Genomic DNA, 21404 nt, shown 5'->3' with positions numbered 1-21404 from the left:
GATTTGGTTAAAATCTAATTGAATGTATTTTGAAGCAGTACATTGATATAAAATTAAATATATAGGAAAGATTTCTAGGTCACTAATTAAATAAGTGAAGTTGCTACATTAATCATGTGACTGTACGAACAGTCAGAAGTTCCATTTCCAGTGAAGCTCGAGATACTCTTGCAATCTCATCTCAAATCATGCTGGAGAATATAAAAAGTTTGACACAAAACTCTCTATCAACTGATGTAACTAATATGCTTTATTTAGAATAAGAACCGCTTGTTACATCTGTTTTTCAGAAAAAAATATCTTATATTTATAATGTGTGACGTTACAAAGCACTTGAGGTTGGAAAAGTGGTCATGTTGAGTCGGATTGTGGACGGATTCAAAATAGGAACCCATTTATTTGTATTGCTCTTTATCTCTCTCATTCTCCCCACACTCTTCTTGTCTTCCCCTTGCGTGGGTGTTTCAATATTAGGCCAGTGCCTGGTTTCGTTTTTGCTCTCTGGGGCAATAAATTTCCCCTTTCAACATCACACACGCACACACGCGCGCACACACACGCACGCACACACAAACACACACACACACAAACAAAGCATGTATTAATTCAACCATTTGCTTGTCTTTGTTGATATATGGTTAATAGAAAGATATTTCCTCTCTATTTATTTGCATTTTATTTTGTTTTTTTAAATGTCAGAATTAGAGCTGAGCTAAAATGACACCATGTTGACATCTTAGTTGGAAGGTTGCCGAAGTTTAACACACGCCACTTCTATGCTTTAACCTGATTACATCTAATCTATTTAGGTCAACTTAAGTCAACACTACTGGCACAATATCAGGTTTTATGTAATATTCTATGTCAATAATGGATATTTGAGCCATGACAAAATTATTTAAATTTTCCCTAGAACATCAACAAGCTACTCAATCATCATAATACTTCTACAGCCATTAACTTACTGTCCAAACTGCAGCTCATTAAGATTCTAGAAAACACAGATCTTTATTTTTTTCCTACTTATTTCTGTGTTGCACATACTTTTTATCTCAAACATTTTGTTCCATTCTACTCCTCTAACCTGACGCTGCGTGGAACCCTCTGGTGGTCGACTGGCGCCCCTGCGATGGCCTCGGCCCTGGCCTTGTGTTCCAAATGGTTGTGATGAGCGGGTGAGCAAACCTCTAATTCTCAGGTGCAGGTAAAGGTTAGAGTCCAGACAAAGAGGGTTAAAAACAGGATCCTTCTCAAGCTGCTCTAGGGAACTCTGGACACAGTGATCACATGATCATCATGGAGGTGTAACATGATTAAATATCATTAAAGATTATTGCATTTTGTGTTAGTAAATAATTCTGTCATCATTTACTCAAGTCACTTCAAACCTTTTGTGGAACACAAAAGAATATATTTTGTATGTATTTTGTAAATTGTATACAAAGAAAGACCAATGTTTTGTGGACATTCTTCAAAATATCTTCTTTTGAAGAAAAACAGTTTGAACACAAAAACACACAGGTTTGGAGTTACACAAGGATGAGTAAATGAGGGCAGAATTGTAAGTTTCTGTAAATTGTAAAATACTAGTAATTACCAAATTGAAGTTGTATGTAAATTATTCAGTGTTTATCAGACAATGATGGGTTGTTTAATGATGGGCCAGGGTCACGCATTTAAGGGGTGGTTCCGTGGTTTTTTTCTAGGCTTGGTTGTGTTTATGGGGCACAGTATAACATGTCTTAATACTTCTTCTTTTTTTGACCTTTATTCCACACCACTGTCTCCACTGTCCTTTGAACAGCTCGTCTGCTTCCTGCTTCTATGAAGCCCATCCCTCTGAAAAGGGATCATTAGATGGCCAAATGTAGTTTCATGTATTTTTATTGGCTGAAGTGCCAAGCACAGGTTGTCCGGAAATTCAGAAGTCACATCTGCGGTGACTAGCAAGGGTTTATGATGTCACCGATCCGGGAAGAAGCTTGTTGTATTTCAAACCGGTTGTTTTTGTAGGCAATAAACTGCCATAACTTTAAAAAACAATATCTATGTTTGCATTGAACTTTCAGCGCTGTAACTTATTTGCAGATACTGTTTATGCTCAAGCAGCAACATTACACACTAACTAAAGTTTAAAAAGTGAAATTGCATGCAACCACCCCTTTAAATCTCTGTCTTTATTTAAAGGTACCTCCACAGTGGCGAGTGCAGGAAGTGGTGGGTCCTCCATTGAGACAGTCAGACAGCAGGGCAGCATCAGTTCTCGTGTCAGCACAGGTTTCAAAAGTAGAGAGAGCGAACCAGAGGACTGAAGTACATAGTAGGAGAACACACCAGAACCTGAGCCTGATCCTGACCCCGGCTCTGAGCGCACCAACAGGAACCAGTCACGGGTCTGACAAACAGAAATACATAATGACGTTTTCACGTGCATAACAGATTATTGCATAGCTGTGCTCTATGAACACACACATATATACAGAAACATAGTCAAGCACTGACTTTTAGTATGTGACAGAGAGCATGAAATGTCTGGTGGTTTGTTTCTATTTCATCCCAGTCCAGCTGCCAGCATAAGGTTGGTGTGATGACGAGCGGTAGTCCATACAGCACTGACTGACACACTCCATCGGCATGAAGAACTCTGTCACACACACAAACACACACATATTAATGCTTGATTATTGAACTATTAATAATTAATTAAAATATATTATTAATATATATTTTTTGTATCAATTCAGTTATTAGTTTATCTTGTGGAATATATGTAAACACCTGTTATTTTGTTGTGTGAAATAGTATGATCAGACTACTATTAAGGGGGGGGGGGGCACTCAGTTTCAGTCAATCTCATGTCAATCTTGTGTACCTATAGAGTAGTATTGCATCCTTCATATCTCCGAAAAGTCTTTAGTTTTATTATATTTATAAAAGAAATATAGGCTGTACCGAGTCTTTCCGAGAAAAAACAAGCGCCTGGAGGCGTATCGTGTGGGCGGAGCTAAAGATTGACGAGCGCACACAAAGCGGTGACGTCCTCAAGCGTGGAGAAGAAAACGCTACCCTAAATCAGATTCAACTAATACAGATATGATCCAGAATCAGATCCGGAGGCTGAAATAAATTGAACAGGGGAAGCAACAACAGCAGGACGTCCGTCTCTGTGGTATGTACTGTATTTAGTGGCCTGTCAACATTTGTGTGGGTTTACTCGCAGTTTATGCGACATGATTTGGTTTATGGACTATTGTATGTGACTAAACCTTCGCCGTAGCAAGCAAAACGGTTTTGCTCGTCAGACTAGTGTAACGTTATACATAGAACAACAATGGAGTAACCGTTAGCGCATTTGAATGACGAAGCACGCTTTTTGAGAACGTCCCCTAGGTTTATGTTTGGGTGGTTTTACAATAAACAAACTGACACCTATAGTGGTCAGCTAAACAAATGTATTTAAACACACACCATAGATCTCATTGATAAATTAACTAACGTTATACACGATCGTGTTGTTTACTGATGTTTACTTACGCGACGATAGCCAACAACATAGACATTTGAAGCAGTTTTACTCACCACCTGCTCCTAAAGCACGACCGTGAATCCTTATCGTCACCGCTCCATCAAAAACACAGTCGTTTGACATCACCCATAGGAATAAAGTGAAGCACGGTGCGACAGAAGTGTTGCACGGACAACTAGATCTGCACCTGAGAACAGTGTTTATGGGCGTGCATTTGCTCTTTTGCCTCTGATTCCTCTTCTTTTTTATGATAAACATCTTGCAGATTCTAAAAGGTGTATGCAAACATGTGATCTCAACTATATATAAGCCTAATTATTTTTTTTATTTTTTTATAATTTCATTTTATTTTTTTCCATTTTAGTTTATTAGGGCCTGAGCACCGATGGTTTGAGGACCGTATTGTAATTGCTCAACCTATTTTTATTCTTCTCCCAAGTGAATCGCATTTTTGATGGCCAAAACATGCTTGAAAACTCACAAAACTCTGCACACGCTTCAGAAGTTCTAAAAATGTATGTCTGATATTGGTTTCAGAATTAGGTGTGGCAAAACGGCTTGATAGGCCACCTACAAAATTTCAAAGTCCTGTTCGAGCTACTTTCACATACAGGTATGAAATTCGGTACACACTTAACAGCCCAATACCTACAAACATGACCCTGGGTGCAGAATCTAAAAACCTTTTTTAAACTCTCAAAAAAAAAGGTAGATATTTTTTATTTTTTCACCAAAATGGTTGAATGTTTTGCCATTCCAGACATTGTACTTTAACAAACACCTCCAAGAGATTTATTCAGATTCACATCATATTTGCAGTCTAATCTTAAGGCCTTTACTACGTTAAATTGCGAAGCTCTTAAGTTCTGGAGGGCGTGTTCGTGGCGGCCTCACAAAGTTTGATGTTTTGCCATAAAACAGGAAGTTGTTGTAACTCGGCCATCTATTATTAGAGCCCTGGCCTGAAGACATTAACATGCCAATATTCAGTTACAGTAATATCGCCACCTGTGGGCAACAGGAAATGGCCCAAACTTCACGTTTACAAATAATCCTGATCCAAAGACAAATACATGCCAATATACGTGGCATATCAAAATTACTTTGCTGTATTTCTCCTAAATTTAATAGCTTAAAAGAGCATATTGCAGGTGAGAGACTCCAGAGAGTCAATGTATAGAAAAATAATGTAGGAAGTAGATTTTTAACATATACTTATAAATACGCTAATTCACCTGCACAAAATGGCACCATGCAGGTTTTTCAAATTTTTTTTTTTAGGAAACCTGTGGACTCGATGTGTTGACAGCTTGGACACAATAATTTACCATGATAATGATACATTGAAATAGAAAAACTACAAAAAATACACAGACTCTAACTAAATACCAACCTATTCTGCACTGAGTCAAGGCAGAGCCCAGCACACGACTCCCTCTCGTTACGTAATATGACGCGATGTTGAAAAAGAAGAAGCCTTTTTTACAAGCAGCCAACGAAACAGCCACTTTATCTACTAAATGTGTGCTCTTGTGTCTTTTTAAAACGTTTTAAATCCTGCATTACCTTTTCATATGGTATTTTCATACAAGGTTATAATATATACTCATTTTGAAAAAAATGTAACCTGCAATATGCTCTCTAAATGTTTAGAGAGCCGTTAGGCCATTTAGGCTGTTAGGCCGTTTTCCTGAGGCCACTGGATGGACGCGGCCTCTGGTGCAAAGGCCCTTCCATCACTTCTTGCATCTTTAAAAAAAAAAGTAATTTAAGAGTAACCATTTCAGTCACACAATCCTTCAGAAATCATTCTAACATGCTGATCTAGTGGTCAAAATGGATTATTTCCATTATCAGTGTTAAAAACAGTTGTGCTTCTTTTGTTTTTACTTTTAATATTTTTTTTTAGGATTATTTAACTAATATAAAGTTCAGAAAAGAACAGTAATGTTTTGTAACATTATAAAAGTTCTTACTGTCACTTTTGAAGAAGCGTGTGCAGGCAGGTTGGAATGGGTGGAGAAAAGTGTCAGGTCTGTTGTGTGATAAAAGAGTACCAGCAAGAATGAAAGGAAAGGTGTAGAGGACAGTAGTGAGACCAGCGATGTTGTATGGTTTGGAGACGGTTGCACTGAGGAAAAGACAGGAGGAAGAGCTAGACTTAGCAGAGCTGAAGATGTTGAGGTTCTCTTTGGGAGTGACGAGGATGGATAGGATCAGGAATGAGTACATCAGAGTAGAGTTTAGATTCTCTGCCCGAGCCCTAACCTGACCTGAACCGACCCGCGGGCCAGGTCGGGCTGAGATTTCCCGGCACTATCCTCAGGCCGGGTAGGGCCGGGCCCTTGATCAAGCGTTTTTTTTTTTTGAATCAACACACCAGAGTATGTGAGCGAAGTGGAGCGGCGGCAATTTCCCCCTCCGCTCCAGCTCCGCTCCGGGTTCACCATCTCCCTCTCCTCGCCTCGCTCACTGATATCAGAAACACTGCTCCGTCTTTGCTCCAAGGAAATTTGCGGCTAATAACTGCTAAAGTATTTTAGTAAGCTCTGAAATATCACTATAAAGTTCGGTTTATAACCTGCATTAACTGAAAAAAAAATATTAAAAAATAAACAATAGGAGATTAATAGCCTAGTTTCAACGTGGTTTATTGGAACATTTGTGTGCATTTTCCCCCCACTATGCCAAACTGGCTTTATCAAAAGTATCATTGATGCTTTTTGCAGTGCAAATTTGTTTGTATGTTTGGAAGTTTGGAAAGATGAACGTTTTCATCAGTTATTTTATCTACGGATCAATACAGATTTCTGCTCATTCAAAATCATATAATAGAATATAATAACTGTAGGCTATAGGCTACCTACTGGCTACTGATAACTGTATGCAGGTAAGCACTACAAGATGTTTTTGAATGCATTAGAGAGAACGATTAGTTCGTGTGTGAATAAGTGCTACCTGTTTAAAATGTGCTTTCACCCGAACATATGAGGTAACACAAGTATGAGGTAAAAAAAAAATCCCTTAAACTTTACCATCCCGCTCATGCCCATCGCCGTGATCATCTGTATCAAGCTGGTTGTTTAACGTGAGTTCTGAACACTGCACTATATGCTTATTTATATCTTTTCGTTTCTACACATATTAGGCTACATATTTCTCATGTCTGTGAGGCAAGCCTGCCAAGTTTCAGTTTATTTGAGAAGCGCTCCAGTTCATGATCATTGAATGCGATGGCTTCCGCGACCTTATAGTCTAGGCTACTTATTTGTTTCTTATTAATTAAATACATGCAATTGGCCGAAGAAACCTTTATTAAAATTAAGAGACAATTTGTACAAAACGAAAGAAAGGCTTTTTACAAAACAAAACTTAATATTAAACTAAATATAACCACCAAAATCATTTCTGACCCACTCGCATCTTTGCACTTAAAGCCTATCATAATCAGATGAAATTAAAAAATAATATTAGGCTATAATATTTAAACATAAATTAAAAACATTGTTTAATGGCTACAACAAGTATAGTAAGCTACAGATTTATGTCATGTCTGAGCTGGATTTGAACATCATTTTACCGGCGGGTTCATGAGCGCGCGCCTGCGGATTATTGAGCTGATCACACCGGCTCCGCTCCGTTCTGCTCCGCTCATTAGTCATTACAGGCTCGTTTTCGACAGAACGCCCACTTATTCAAAAATGGTCGGGTTTAAAAGGGGCTCGGGCTCATAATTACAGTTAATGTGTTGGGCAGGGCCGGTCTCTCGGGTGCATTGGCTTGGGTGGGTCTTGATTTTTTTTGATCCGATCTAAGCTCTAGTTCGAAAAAACGAAAACGAAACGAAATTATTATTACCCCCCCCCCCCCCCCCCCGACGATGTTTTACTGTACACATCGTCAGCTGCCGATTTAAGTGACATCGCCCAACCCTAATTTAAACAAAACAAAAGAAATGCTTTCTACAAAACAAAATTTAATATTAAACTAAATCTAACCACCAAAATCATTTCTGACCCACTCGCATCTTTTCACTTATCATAGTCAGAAGAAATGTAAAAAATAATATTATAATATTTAAACATAAATATGAAGGAAAAAACACATTGTTTAATGGCTACAACAAAGTAAGCTACAGATAAATGTCTGAGCTGGATTTGAGCAAACATTTGTTTACCGGTGAGCGGTTCACGAGCGCGCGCCTGCAGATTATTGAGCGGAGTCTAGTCAACTGTATTTATATAGGCCAGGTTAAGATGGTCTGGACATGTTCAGAGGAGGGAGAGTGAATATATCGGTAAAAGGATGCTGAGGTTAGAGTTGGCAGGCAGGAGGTCAAGAGGAAGACCAAAGAGGAGGTTTATGGATGTAGTAAAGGAGGACATGGAGGTAGTCGGTCTGAGAGAAGACGATACAGAGGATAGGACTAAATGGAGGCAGATGAATCGCTGTGGCAACCCCTGAAGGGAACAGCCGAAAGAAAAAGAAGAAGACTGTCACTTTTGACAAATTTAACGCATCCTTGCGGAAAAAAGTATTCATTTCTTAAAAAGGGTAAGTGCAAAGGGAATTATGCAAGGGTCAAATTGGCCTATAATGGCTAGGTGGGGACAAGTGGTATGATTGTATCACAGTGCCCGGAAGAATGACCTCATGTGCATGAAAATCATATGCAAAACACTCGACAGGAATACAATGTATGACTGTGTGATAGAAACAGAGGACTCAAACAGAGCAGTCTCTGTAGAGCATATTGACGTTTGCATAGATTTTTTTTTTTCCTCTTCTCCCTCGTACAGCATACTTTTACATTGCATTAACTGTTTCAGAGGCCACATACATACTGAGTTTTTGTTTTGCTATTGAATACATCGCAACATTATTAGCCATCAAAACCAGTGTTATGGACTTTCCCAGGTCTGTGACGTTTTATATTACAATATGAAACATTACAACACTGGAAGTTTTCTATGTCTAATCTAATGTAATTTGCTTAAAGCTTAGCTGCAAAAACAAAATTTAACTACAGATTTTACTTGACAACTCGTAGGCGCTGTGGTGAGGGGTTGGATGGACTCTTGTTTGGGGGATGGAAATCTTGCATGCTCTCAGTCCTCACTCCAAGGTCAGTAGTGCTGGGAAGCAGGGCTGGACTGAGAAGTCTCTCCTTCATGTCACACTTCAAACAAACTGCAGAGGGGGACATGAGAAAAGCAACATCACATACACAGGGCCCTATTTTAACAATTTAGTGCATGGTGCAGGTGCACTTGGCGTGTCTGAATCCACTTTTGCTAGTTTTAAGGAAAAAATGGTCCAAAAGGTTTGTACCTAGTCTCTTAATGTGTCATGTGTGTGTTTTGGGAGTAATGTGCATCAAACCAATCAGAGTGTCATCTCACATTCCCTTTTAAAAGCCAGGTGCAAATGACACAGCACATTGCTATTTACATGGCGTACAACATAGACACCCTCAACCTGATGAGAAAGTATAAAATACATGTATTGCCACGATTGGTCGAATAATTAGCCAATTTCATTTGTCATTATTGCAGAAAGGTAATTCTGATACATACAATGACTATCCATTATGACATGTAGGCATTTTTATACACAATAATAATCTCTTATATTGTAATGCTTTTATTTTTAATATTTTTAAATATTTGTGTGCTGCTGCACTTCCCTGTGTGTAAAAAAACAAGCAGAGTGCACTTGCGGTGCGAACATGCCAATAGGTGCGCCCTTTAACTAGCACAAAAAAATACTGCGCTATTGACTTTAGACCAGGTTTTTGTTGGTCAATGGTGAATTCATTTTAAGTTGGCTCAAAATAGCGCCTGAACACGCATCGTTTTCAGACCAACAGATGGGCGCGAGTGCATTTGCTATTTAAACAACGTGAGCACTGGACATGAAAATGATAACTGCATTGGGCTGAAACTAGCAGAAAACTATTTGGGTCATGTCTGGCGTTGCATTTTGCTGGGTGTATGATAGGGACCATAACAAGCAAAGCTAGCAGACACACAATACACAACACAAGCTTCACTAAAATACTGATTTTGTAGCTATGTAAAGCAAGAAACTGATTTTTCAAATAAAAAATTTAGTTGATAAAATTAGCCTGGCTCTGCCCTCCTACGTACTTCCACTCAATTTTCATTTTTCTTCAGTACTACATCTGGAACTGTTGTGTTTTCTTAGGTTTTCTCCAAACAAATTTTTACCGGTCCAATCAGCGAACAGAGGGAGTGGCTGAGAACAATGACGTTGATGTCATGCGCTAGTTTGAGTTGCTGTTCAGTAATGGCGGTGGAGAAAGATGCGAACAAAACCATTCATTCCATTGTGGCACCGCTGCCGAATATCCAGAAGTTAAAGCCGGAGCAATAACAGTCTTTTCTGGGGTTTGTCGGTGGCCATGATGTTGTGGCCCTCCTCCCCAACAGGGGGAATTCGGCGAAAATTTTGATTTTCCAGCTCGCTCCGTTAGTGATGAAGGAGTTGCTGTATTCAGACGGTAACTGTTTCTCGTGGGGTCAGAAGGTATTGCCATTATTTAAATTACAGGGACTGGTCAGTTATTTAATTGCCGTTCGTCGTCTCTCCCATGTAAAAATCCCCGGCGAGCTACCTACTGCTTTTGACAAACACCAAGGTCGTGTGGTGATGTAACAGCTGTCCGAATCCACATCTCTGAGTTTACAAGAATATATCACTTTAAAATTCACTGTTTATAATCATTTTTGACCACCACAGAGCACCATACGGTTTCTTTGCTGTTATTTGGATGCATTTCTAGACTTGGATTTCTTTAAAATGCTGGCAAGTACAAGAGCAATATATTTCATCACCGCTCAAACAAATTAAAATAAAAGCACTTAAACATTTGAATTGGTCTGTTATTTATAGCAGCATTTATTATAATACCAAGCATATGACATTTTATTTACAGCATACAATCATGTTAAGGACCACGTGATCAGCGCGTTCCCGATCACAAAACTGTCCCTTCCACCGTGGCGTGAATAAATCACAATCCGAATGCACACGTTTTATAGCCTGACAAGCCAGACCCACATCAAGATGTTTGGTCTGGAAACTCTCCATAGACAGGGCTCAATCCGAGGGGCGGGATAAATGGTTGTCTTTCAAACTCCCTCTGCACGCGATAGGATAGTGCTACAACCAACCAGAGCAACGAAGGTGAAACAGAGCTTGTTGAAAGATTAAACATTCGCCGTATCCGTTTGGCAAAACTCCAAACACATCTTCCCTTTTTAAGAATGACTTCAGTGCCGTTCTTTGTTCTTTTCTCTGAGAAAAGCTTAACTCCAAGTCTTCCAGAGTCAAAGCTGATTCGAAAGACCGCCGTTCGCCAGTGTCTGTGTTTACTAGAAGCACGCAAACGCAACTCGGCCGTCGTCACTATGGCCCCGCCCACCAACTCTATACACAATGTGATTGGCCCGGCAAGAGTTTGGCGATTACAGTTCAGAAGGGTATTGAGAGTTGCTAGACGACACACGCAGGCAGATTAGATTTGCTGCCGCTAGGATGCGTCTAGATTTCTAGGCTACGAGTTTTAGGTTTTATCCTATGATTTTATCACTGAGGTGGCAATGCACAAGTGCACATTTATGTTGTCAATGGAGAGTGGCCAGACTCTATGTACAAATGAAATGTACAAGAGTATGGTAAGACCAGGCTAGAAAAAACCTACATCTAAGTCTAAAATACATTGTTAAAATTTGTTTAAAAGCTGTGAATACCTGGGCTTGGCCTGTTGTCAGCAGGGTATGGTGTAGAACCCTGTGCTGTGAGAGAAGGCGGTAACAACAAGTGCAGTTGTTCTCTGTCTCCGCCCTGGTCATGAAGCCACATTTTCAGAGCACTCTCCAAGGCAACAACTGTTCCCTCTACCAGCTGGATATCCATCTCTGTCCCCAGCATCAGATTTTCTAGAGTAGGAAAGGAAATACAGTACCCTGTTGAATTTATTATAAAAAAATAAAGTAAACTTTACTGAGAAAGTTGTCCACCTTAGTTTTCAAAACAGAATTAAGCTAATTCAGTTGCATCCATAGGTAATGCAGTGAATGGTTAAGCTATTTGTTTTCAATTTGGATAAATTAAAATAATATAATAATAAATACCAGTTTGCAACATCAAAAAGCATATAACATACACCTAAATTAAGAGTTAGTTAATTAAAAAAGGTGGATATCTCACTCGTGTATTGAAACTATGTATTGATAATATTTATGTTAACTGGCTTTTCTGTTTTACATTTTAATGTAATACAGTGAAGTGATTTAAGACCTAAACAAAATATAACAAGGATGCCTTCTCATAAAACATTATTTTTATCTTACAGATGAGCTCAGAGCTTACTAGTTTTCCATCAGTTCTTTTTCATGAATTGGAATGTGTGCATCCTTGAAAATTAGCTGAATAAAGGATTTTAAACAAAGACTGCCTTCCAAGGAACCTTCAAACTGAGAGCCAAGATCAGCCAAAATATGCAGCCTTACTAGGGCACAGCCTTCCATTTGAGAAGCATTCTATGAAGTTTGCAGTATTCAAAACAACCAGTAGATGATGCTGTTAAACCAATTCTCATCATTTATCTCATCAAGGATAAACATTCCAAAGACAGCTTTAAATGTCTCAAAATGTGCTTGTGCAGTGTGATATTTAATCTTGAAAATATTTACATAGATGTTTTATGCTCAGTAAATTTGTGATGTAAACCAGAATCCAGTTTCACCTAGCTAAAACTCTAATTTCTAATTAAAATTATCGATTGTACAGAGATTATGAATAATCTTTAACATTAATTTTTCTTGAATAAATTGAACTAAATGCTGGCATTATACGCATTTACTACTGTCAACTTTATTAGGTTAAACTAAAGACAGAAGAAATTTTGATGAACTAAAGATTCAAAAGGATGCAAAGCACCATAAAAGTCAGCAGCAATCAGCATTAGATGCAAATAACAATAGATGATATTTACACTAAGTACCGGTACACTAAAATTCATTAAAAGGTAACCTTGCAAATGGTGAGAAACAGTTTCAACGCTGATTTTTATTCACATTTGATGCTTTGAACCCTGGTTAACATGCTAATGATTACCCGCAGATGGCACCGCAAGCTCACACAGCACTGTCAGAAGCAATCCGGGCTTGAAATAAATGTATTCGAAAATTGTCACACCTGCAGTGTATATAATTCATAAGATAAGAGGAAATGAAGGGTGTTCTAATGAATATAGTAACGCACTAGCATAGCAATATCAACTTCAACACAAGACAAAGGACTCATGAAACTGAGGGCTTAAATACACCGGGATGGCAATCAACAGAACAATGAACAGGTGAAGACTAATCAGGAACCATTGTAACAAATAAGTGGCGGGAAAACGAAGACAAACCAAAACACAGGGTCAAGAACTACAGGCGGGCATACACTGCGATTTCAGAAAGGTTACTCACACTATGCGAGTAGATCGCATGTGTTGTTAAACCAGAGCTCAGGATTTATGTGCTCACACTGTGGGGTCCGATTGTCGAGCACGATTTGACTGCTCACACTGTACGTGTAAAATATCCACGATAAACCCCCGTCCCAGGTTGCGCTGATAGAGCATATGATACTACTATAGCGAGATGGTCAAATGATCATATCAAGATGATTTAGCAAATCCAATTTATGTAATAAAATAAAAAATAATAATAATAATTACTTTACTCCTCATTAAAATGTAATTATTTCAAAACATTTATGCCGATAATATAATGATTTATAGGCCTATAATTAAAATAATTAAGTCTTTAATACATCAGAACATTGCAATAATATCAGTCAATTAAAATAATTTAATTCAATTAAAAAAAAAATTCAGCTTTATTTAAGAAACAACTTTTTAACACGAAATAGGCCTACTTCTCTTCTTTTTTTTTTTCACTATATAGCGTAGGTTTTATGGGCCAAAGAGAAATATTAAGAAAATACATTAAGAAAGTTATACATTTTCTGAATAAAAGTTGAAGTACAGTTTATCTTTCGTTGTCTCTGTGCGCCGAAAGCTTGTTCATTTTTTTTTCTTCTTCACTTTCTGTAGTGAAAAATTAAATGGTTTGAGACTTCACCGACATAATTCTCGCACAAACTCAGCACATTCTGTGATATCCACCAACTCGCCTTAATGATTCCAAACAGAAAAATGATTTCCAATATTGCAATATGACATTTTTCTTTATCACCAATTTCCAGTGATAATAAAATTAAGTCAATTATTAAATAAATAAGTAAATAAAGTGAAAATTAATGATCAAATAGCTGAATTAAAAGAGGTACTGAATAGACAGTGGTTTGGAAAACTTCCACGTATGGATATCCACCACGTTACCAAACAAACTGGAGGCATGCAACAGTTTGCTAAATTTCTGCTGTTTCATAGCTGCCTACAGAACTTAAAGATCCCCTACTTTTTCTTTTTTTTTCTTGCTGCATTAAAGATAAAATGGTTTAACTTCTGCTTTGGCGCAGAAATAGGGCAATCAGTTCGTAGCACTGCTTCAGCTATTCGATTACCTCACGGGGAGCGACCAGAATTTCTGCCATGCCAAAAATTCATCCGACCATCCGATTGCCTATTGCTAAAGGTTTATCACTTCTCGTTTCCCTCTGTACACAGCACGAACACCTCACGACAAACGACGCACGACAAAGCTGAAAATCGTCCCAACCCAAAACAAAGTTGCACGAGTCAGAATGCGTCTTGAAATCGGACGAAAATCGAACAGGGGTATGTCCAGTTTAAAGTAGCCTGACGTGGTCATACTTAATTCTAGTCAGAATATGAGTCTGAAACTGCTCCATTGGGCTGTGATTATGGGGCGTGTTTCAACCGAACCAGGAAAGACCTCAATTGGATAGACCTTCAACCAATCAGAGCAACGAAGCGACGCATTGTCAAATGGCAACAGACAGAGCTCAACTGCACTGTGTTGCCAAGTCCGCGTTTTTTTCCGCGGTTGTTTTCTATGTCCAAGGGTTGAAGCAACTATTATGTGATATATAGACCCATGAGTGCGAATTTTAGCAGGCAATCTTGCCAAAATAACACACATTTTACCCCCCAAACACCATTTTTCCCCCGGAGAACCCCCCGAGAAGCTATTGTTTAGGGCTAGTAGTTGGCGGATTTTGTTGTAAAAACTTGGCAACCCTGTCTGCACGTGCGCTGGAATAAACGATCTTAGTATTTTTTAAAAAAAATTGAATTAGAATTTTGTAAAAAAATAAAAGAATTTATTGATACACAGAGTACTTACCCAACATGATCATCATCTTTGAGAGAAATTATGAAGTTGAATGCATTTACAAACAAGCTCTCTGTTTAGGATTCGAGTAAATATAATCCAAGCCCCTTTGATGACGTGCATGATTACATTACTGTGTATCATCTGTCCGTCATCGTCTAAAGCCCGCCCTGATGATTTCATTGGTCCGAACAGTTTCTGTTCGGAGATAATTACTCCTCTATGGAGCGATGCCAGATCGAACTGCCCGACCTAAAATTGTTTAGGGCGGGGCTAGGTTCGGCTGGCATCCAGGCTAAGTTCAAAGCAAAGCAGAATCTACATGTCACAAAAATGTCAAACAAATTCTGTTTATTTAGTAATTGTATTGGTCTATGGTCATTTGAACCTTTGAAGGCAGGCTAACATGTGTAAGCCTGTGGCCTGTTGCACAAAGCTGGTTTCAGTTGTTACCCAGGTAAGTTTGAGATCAGTTCTCTCCGACGAAAGATTAACGTATAAAACTATCCTGTGTAAAATGATCACTACAGAGGCAGTTGTTGGTGGTGATCTACCACTCTCCATTAAAGTGGCTCTTCACAAAATGAATCCCCCTCTTCTTGATATTATCATTTTTCGGAAATTTAAATAAGGACACCGATCTGTTTTGTAAGTGACTACATCCAGGTAATACGCATTTCCGCAACGAAGGCATAGCTAGCTAGCAAACTGTAGCCTGTAATAGTACTAGCGATTGAGCGGCAAACTGATGCGAATGTGCTCTGGTTATAGAGCCTCATTGGCTCCAGTGCATCATCAAGCCACCGTTTTAGCCCTGCCTAGAAAATCTGGAGCACAGCAATGGTGAAAAACTGTTTAACAGTCTAACTCCACAATTTAGTACCACACAGTTCACAGTTTTTGCAATGTGTTTTAGCAATACATTTCTAGCATTTATAATGTGTTTACATTGTTTTTTTGGTTTGTTTTTTTAATTGCCTTTACAGAGACTTTAATATTCTCAGAGGAGGGGTTTATGTAAATATTGGAGCTGGTGATGTCACCAACCCTGGAGGAAAAGGCTGTAGTTCCCTACCAGCCCTTTTCTGTAGTCCTTAGAAGTTGATTTTTTAAAAAGCAAATATCTCCCTTTGCTTTAAACTTTGACCGTTGTAAATTTGCAGATGTTGTTTATGCTCAAACAGCAACATTACACACTAGCTAAAGTTAGAAAAGTGAAATCGTGGTTTACCACCCCTTTAAACATTAGAAAAATAGTCAAAAATTAAATGTATTATGCATGTATGAATTGTTCACTAAATCTATAACATGCATTTAGAAAATAGGATGAGATTTAATTTCATGCTGACTTTTAAGTGGAAACAGTTAAAGTGGAAACTGAAATGTATGCGAATAATCATTGCCACACTCTCTGGACTCGGAGTCTCTCTAAATTATTAATGTGTTCTCTAGAGTGCTATAGGGTCTTAAGAGGGTAAGGGGGTTTCACAGTACATCTTTAAGCTTTCATTCCCAAACAAACTCAATTTGACATATAGACTGCTGGAGTAAGAAAAGGAGGAAATTAAATTCATCTCAACCATGGCAATAACTGGGGCACAATTGTACAGTTCTGGTGAACATACATTCTGCACAGAAGGTTAAGCTTATACTCTCAGGGTCAAAGCACCATTTAAATCAATTAGATACAATTTATTAAAAGTAATTGCTCATTCCTATGCCTCCAAAGAAACTGTCAGCCTATATTGGAATCAGCTTCTACTGTATCATTGAGTCAAATGTGCACTAATGAGGTGTAGAACAGTTTAGGTCAGCAGTCCTTAAATTCAAGTACTGAATAAATACAGCCTAATGCTGTGCATCTCAGTGATCTTGCTCATATGCAGTAGATGTGGCCCAGATGGAGAGGGTGAGAAAAACACAAGTGTGAATGGAGAGTGTAAAAGGCTTAGAGTAAAAGGCAAATTACACACATCCCCCGTATCACTTTCTTTTGACACATAGATTGCATCTCCTGATGCCACTTGTCATTTTTTTCATATCAAACTATGCCCTTTTCAATTTCAAAGTCCTATTCAAATGTGTTTGCTGCTTTACTGTTTAAATGCCACTAACTCTTCAGATCCTCTTCAGATCCTCTTTTCCAATCTGAACATTCACAAGTTTATAAACTGATTCATGCAGTTGTAAGAGCTCTGCTTATATCAGTGATTTTTGAGAAGTGGTACTATGCCTATAATAAGCCATGCCTTTTCTAGTTCTAGGGGGTGCTGTTAGTGGCCTGACAAACCCTTGCTATTTGTATCAATTAAAGGTCCTATTCTTCACAATCCCATCTTTCAAACTTTAGTTAGTGTGTAATGTTACTGTTAGAGCATAGATAATACCAGTAAAATTATAAAGCTCAAAGTTCAATGCCAAGCGAGATATTTTATTTAACAGAAGTTCCCTTTCAAAGCCTACCGCGAACGGCCGGTTTGGACAACATCTCTGCACTTCCTGCTTTAATGGCGTCGCTAGAACAGTTTGTTGACTAACCCTATGCCCACAAGAACACGCAAAAAAGGGGACGTTGTCTTGTTGCTCTCCCACATGGAGAAGAAGAAGTGTTGTGTTTGTAGAGTGTGTTTGTCGCTATGTCGTCGAGACGCTGTTATTTTCATCCCGGAGTCAAATCACCTTTGTTTGGCCTTCCCACGGACGCTGTACTTAGAGATCAATGGTTACTCGGTTCCCGAAAATTATAATCAAAATTTAAAACTATGTGCAGCACATTTTGCTGAGGACAGCTTCCTCAATCTTAATCAGTTTAATGCCGGATTCGCACAAAGATTTTTCTTGAAAGATGAAGCAAATCCCTCTTTGTCTGGAGAAGGCGTTGTTTATGGACCACAACCGGTAAGTGTATTTTATTATTTAAGTTGGTGCGTTTAACAGTTTATGTAACTCATTACACAAAGGGCTACCCTGTTTATCTTTGTTAACTAACGTTAGATAGTAATTGAAACTAATCCGATAAACTTTTTTAAAAAGTGTAATTCAATCATCGATTGTTGGTGTAATGATCAGTTTAAATGATTTGTTTATTATATAATAATAATAATAATAATAATAATAATAAAAATAACAGATTTTATTTATAATACACTTTTCATTCAGAAGAATCTCAAAGTGCAACAAAGGGAAAAAATAACAAAAACAAAAAAACATGCACTAAGCTTTACAGAAGCCTTTACAAAGTGTATTTTGCTCTGTAAAAAAAGAAACAAGATTAGAGTCATTCATCAATGTAGCTATTGCAGACAGATTTTAAAAAAAAATGTTTAGGGAATTAAAAAAAAGATCTACAGAATATAAAAGATAGATCACCCCAAATCCATTTACACAAAGTGTAAAACATCCATATCCATGTATCTCGATGACTGGACCTCTCTAATCGCTTTCAATGAAGACAACAATCTCTCAGGCCATGGACTGAACAACTCATTCATTGGTGAATACTAGGGGGTTGGGGGTGAATCAGGCAAGTTTTGACGTAACATGTAGCATGCCCCAACTAAGTACAAAATTAATTTGTCTTTGTGATGATTGAACAAATCACCTTATTCTCTAATGCAACAATTCAAGATTTCTTTGCGTCCATTATTACAATAAATGATGACAATTGGGAAATACAGTGTCAGCATGAACAAAATTAATATTAAAGGGTGATGAGTAGCCATCACTTGTATGCACACCTGTTAATATTTTGATGGAATCATAACCATACCAGCTATGACTTGCTGTGACCTTTTCCACTGTCAGCACTGAGGGTAATTTCCTGAAATACAGACTGCTGAGTTCAGCCTCTGTACAGGATGGATACTGTTCCAGCTTAGAACGAATGGAAAAACAACAATATCGAACATTTCAGCTGAAGCTACTCTTATCAAGAAAAGTACAACTTTAATCATTTGACACCGCATCAATGAGAAAAACATTTTTATAAGCATGTTGAAATACACAGGCAATATATGTGTGCCAACACACACAAACACACATGCACACAACAGTTTTTTGAATTACCAAAACAACTTTAGATCCCACTGACTTTCAATGTATGTGCCACAGTGTTGTGACAACGCAAGAGATGAGGGTTCAACACAGACTTTACTTCAAAAGGACAAAGAATGTTCACTACATACATGTGTACAAACGACAATAACTTACGACGGACTGAACATAACAGGGAGTATAAAAACACAGGGTGAATGAGGGAACTAATAAGACAGGTGGAGATGGCAAACTAATCATAGACAAACGAACAGAGGTGATGACAAAACAGAACATAATTGTGACATTATGCCCCCTCGAAAAGGCACGTCCTTGCTCCATGAAGAAGAAAAACATGAAGAAAAAGGGGCGGAGGGTGTTAGGCTGGTGACAGGCAGAATCCTGGAGTAGGCGGCACCGATGCCAGGGTGGCGCTGACGGTGGGAGGATCCAGGGCGGAAGTCCATCCCGGAAGTCCGAGGCATAGGCTGTACATCGACCGCCGGCCGACCTGGAGTGACGAGGGAGCCCAGCGGATTTTCTGGGCAGACGGGCCGTGGAAGCGATGAAGGAGCGGTGAGCCAAGGCAATGGTGACGGGCTGACCGGCCGAGATGGAGATATGGGCCTGGAGGCCTGAAGTGTAACCTCTAACTGAGCTGGTGGCAGGGAAGCCCGAGGCGCGGATGAGCCGCACGGAATGAGTGTCGAGGAGCTTGATGACACCAGTGGTGCTGAAGGATCCAGGGGGCTGGCCACAGCCAGCGATGGAGACGGGATAAGGAGAGACAAGGATACAAGCAGAAGACTTCCAGACGGGACTGGCGAAGAAGATGATGCTGATGACAGGGTCGGGACTAGAGTCGGAAAAGGATCCGCGGACCACAGATTGATCAGGTCAACGTCCACTCCTGGCTCTGCGTTTGACTGACTTGCCTGCGTCAACTGCGGGGCCTTCGTGTCCTCCAGCTCTCGACTAGCCTCCGTGGGCACTTCAAGCTCGCTGGCTGTAGGTAAGAGGCCGTCGCTCCGGATCATCCAGGCCAGATAGTCCAAATACGGCCGGCTCTCTGGACGGAGAAGGAGTTGCAACAGGGGTGAGACAATCTTCTTTATACTCACTTGGAGGGTCGGTTATTCCTTACGATGTTGTGGCAGAAGTAAGTGCACAACGCAAGAGATGAGGGTTCAACACAGACTTTACTTCAAAAGGACAAAGAATGTTCACTACATACATGTGTACAAACAACAATAACTTACGACGGACTGAACAGAACAGGGAGTAAAAATATGCTTAAGAATGAGGGAACTAATAAGACACAGGTGGAGATGGCAAACTAATCATAGACAAACGAGCACAGGTGATGACAAAACAGAACATAATTGTGACAGTATGAAGGAAAGAGACTTTTGCAATGTACATTTTTAGAACATCTTCTTAATGTTCTACAGAAGAATATTATACAGGTTTGGTAAGACATGAGAGCGAGTAAATGATGACAGCATTTTTGTGTGAACTAACCTTGGGTGATTAGCCGAATTGCTATAGTTCAAAGCCAAAAAGGCTTTGTATATGTAAAATAACCAACTACAGTTTGCTTTTTACGCAACTTTATGGGGCAGTCTTTATAAACGGTTTCAGATACCTCACATTCATAATAAAAAAAATGGCCCATAGCCATTTTAAAGATTTGGTGTTATACATGTCAAGTTGTATTCTGAATACCAGTTGTATCAATATTAGTTTTAATAAACTTTAGTAAGAATTTAATGTACAAATAATGTTATAATAGATTTGCTCATCTTTTTAACTTTGTAATAATAAAAATAAAAATAATTTCTTAAGGATCACGTGATACTGAAGACTTCAGATACTCAGAAATCAGAAATTTGGATTACAGGGTAAGCATGGCATATAACAAAGATGTCTCTTTTGCTGTGTAACAATTTCGCCAATTGTCATTTACATTACAGATACAGACACATCAAACTGAGAGTCAACAAGCGGAGCTAAGCATAAAGCCCCTCGCTCTTTCATCACTGCATTAAACAGGTAAGGCGCAAAATGAAAGACTGAAAACTCAAAATAGCTCTCCTGTTTTTAACAAGAGCCAGTCAGATAGACCAAGATCAAAAGCACAGAAAGGGAGAGAGAGAACATTTTACTTTTAAATCCTCTACAAACAGAATCATCACCATAGTCACATTCTCATGGGAAATGCACACTAAGTGATGAAACTGAGTGTGAGGACAGACCACCATGCCAGCCAGACTCTCCCGCACACACACACACACACACACACACACACCCACACACACGCACACACTCCCACACCCGCACACTCCTACACACATCCATCATCTCTTATAAAAATAAAAAAAAATATCCATTTTGGAAAGGGACAAAAACAGAGATAGAGAGGCAAATCTAAATATCCGAAATGCTTCTGTTGCTTCACGAAAAACAAAAAGGAGTATCTAGCCTTGAATAATACGAGGGCAAAATGAGAA

At 38.9% G+C, this 21404-nt stretch overlaps 1 protein-coding gene across 1 annotated transcript in view; it reads right to left on the bottom strand.

Annotated features, from left to right (window-relative positions):
* The window catches only part of m1ap (meiosis 1 associated protein), a 77423-nt gene that overhangs the window by 1876 nt on the left and 54143 nt on the right, over nt 1–21404 (bottom strand). The window contains exons 5-9 of the mRNA XM_067433649.1: nt 11302–11490; nt 8563–8716; nt 2503–2644; nt 2192–2395; nt 1085–1270 (exon numbers count right to left, since the gene is read on the bottom strand). Coding sequence (XP_067289750.1) covers nt 1085–1270; nt 2192–2395; nt 2503–2644; nt 8563–8716; nt 11302–11490 — 875 coding nt within the window. The remainder of the gene's footprint in view (nt 1–1084; nt 1271–2191; nt 2396–2502; nt 2645–8562; nt 8717–11301; nt 11491–21404) is intronic.

The sequence above is a fragment of the Pseudorasbora parva genome, chromosome 1 (assembly GCF_024679245.1).
Source record: "Pseudorasbora parva isolate DD20220531a chromosome 1, ASM2467924v1, whole genome shotgun sequence".
Taxonomy (NCBI): domain Eukaryota; kingdom Metazoa; phylum Chordata; class Actinopteri; order Cypriniformes; family Gobionidae; genus Pseudorasbora; species Pseudorasbora parva.
This window is presented reverse-complemented; position numbering and strand designations above follow the sequence as displayed.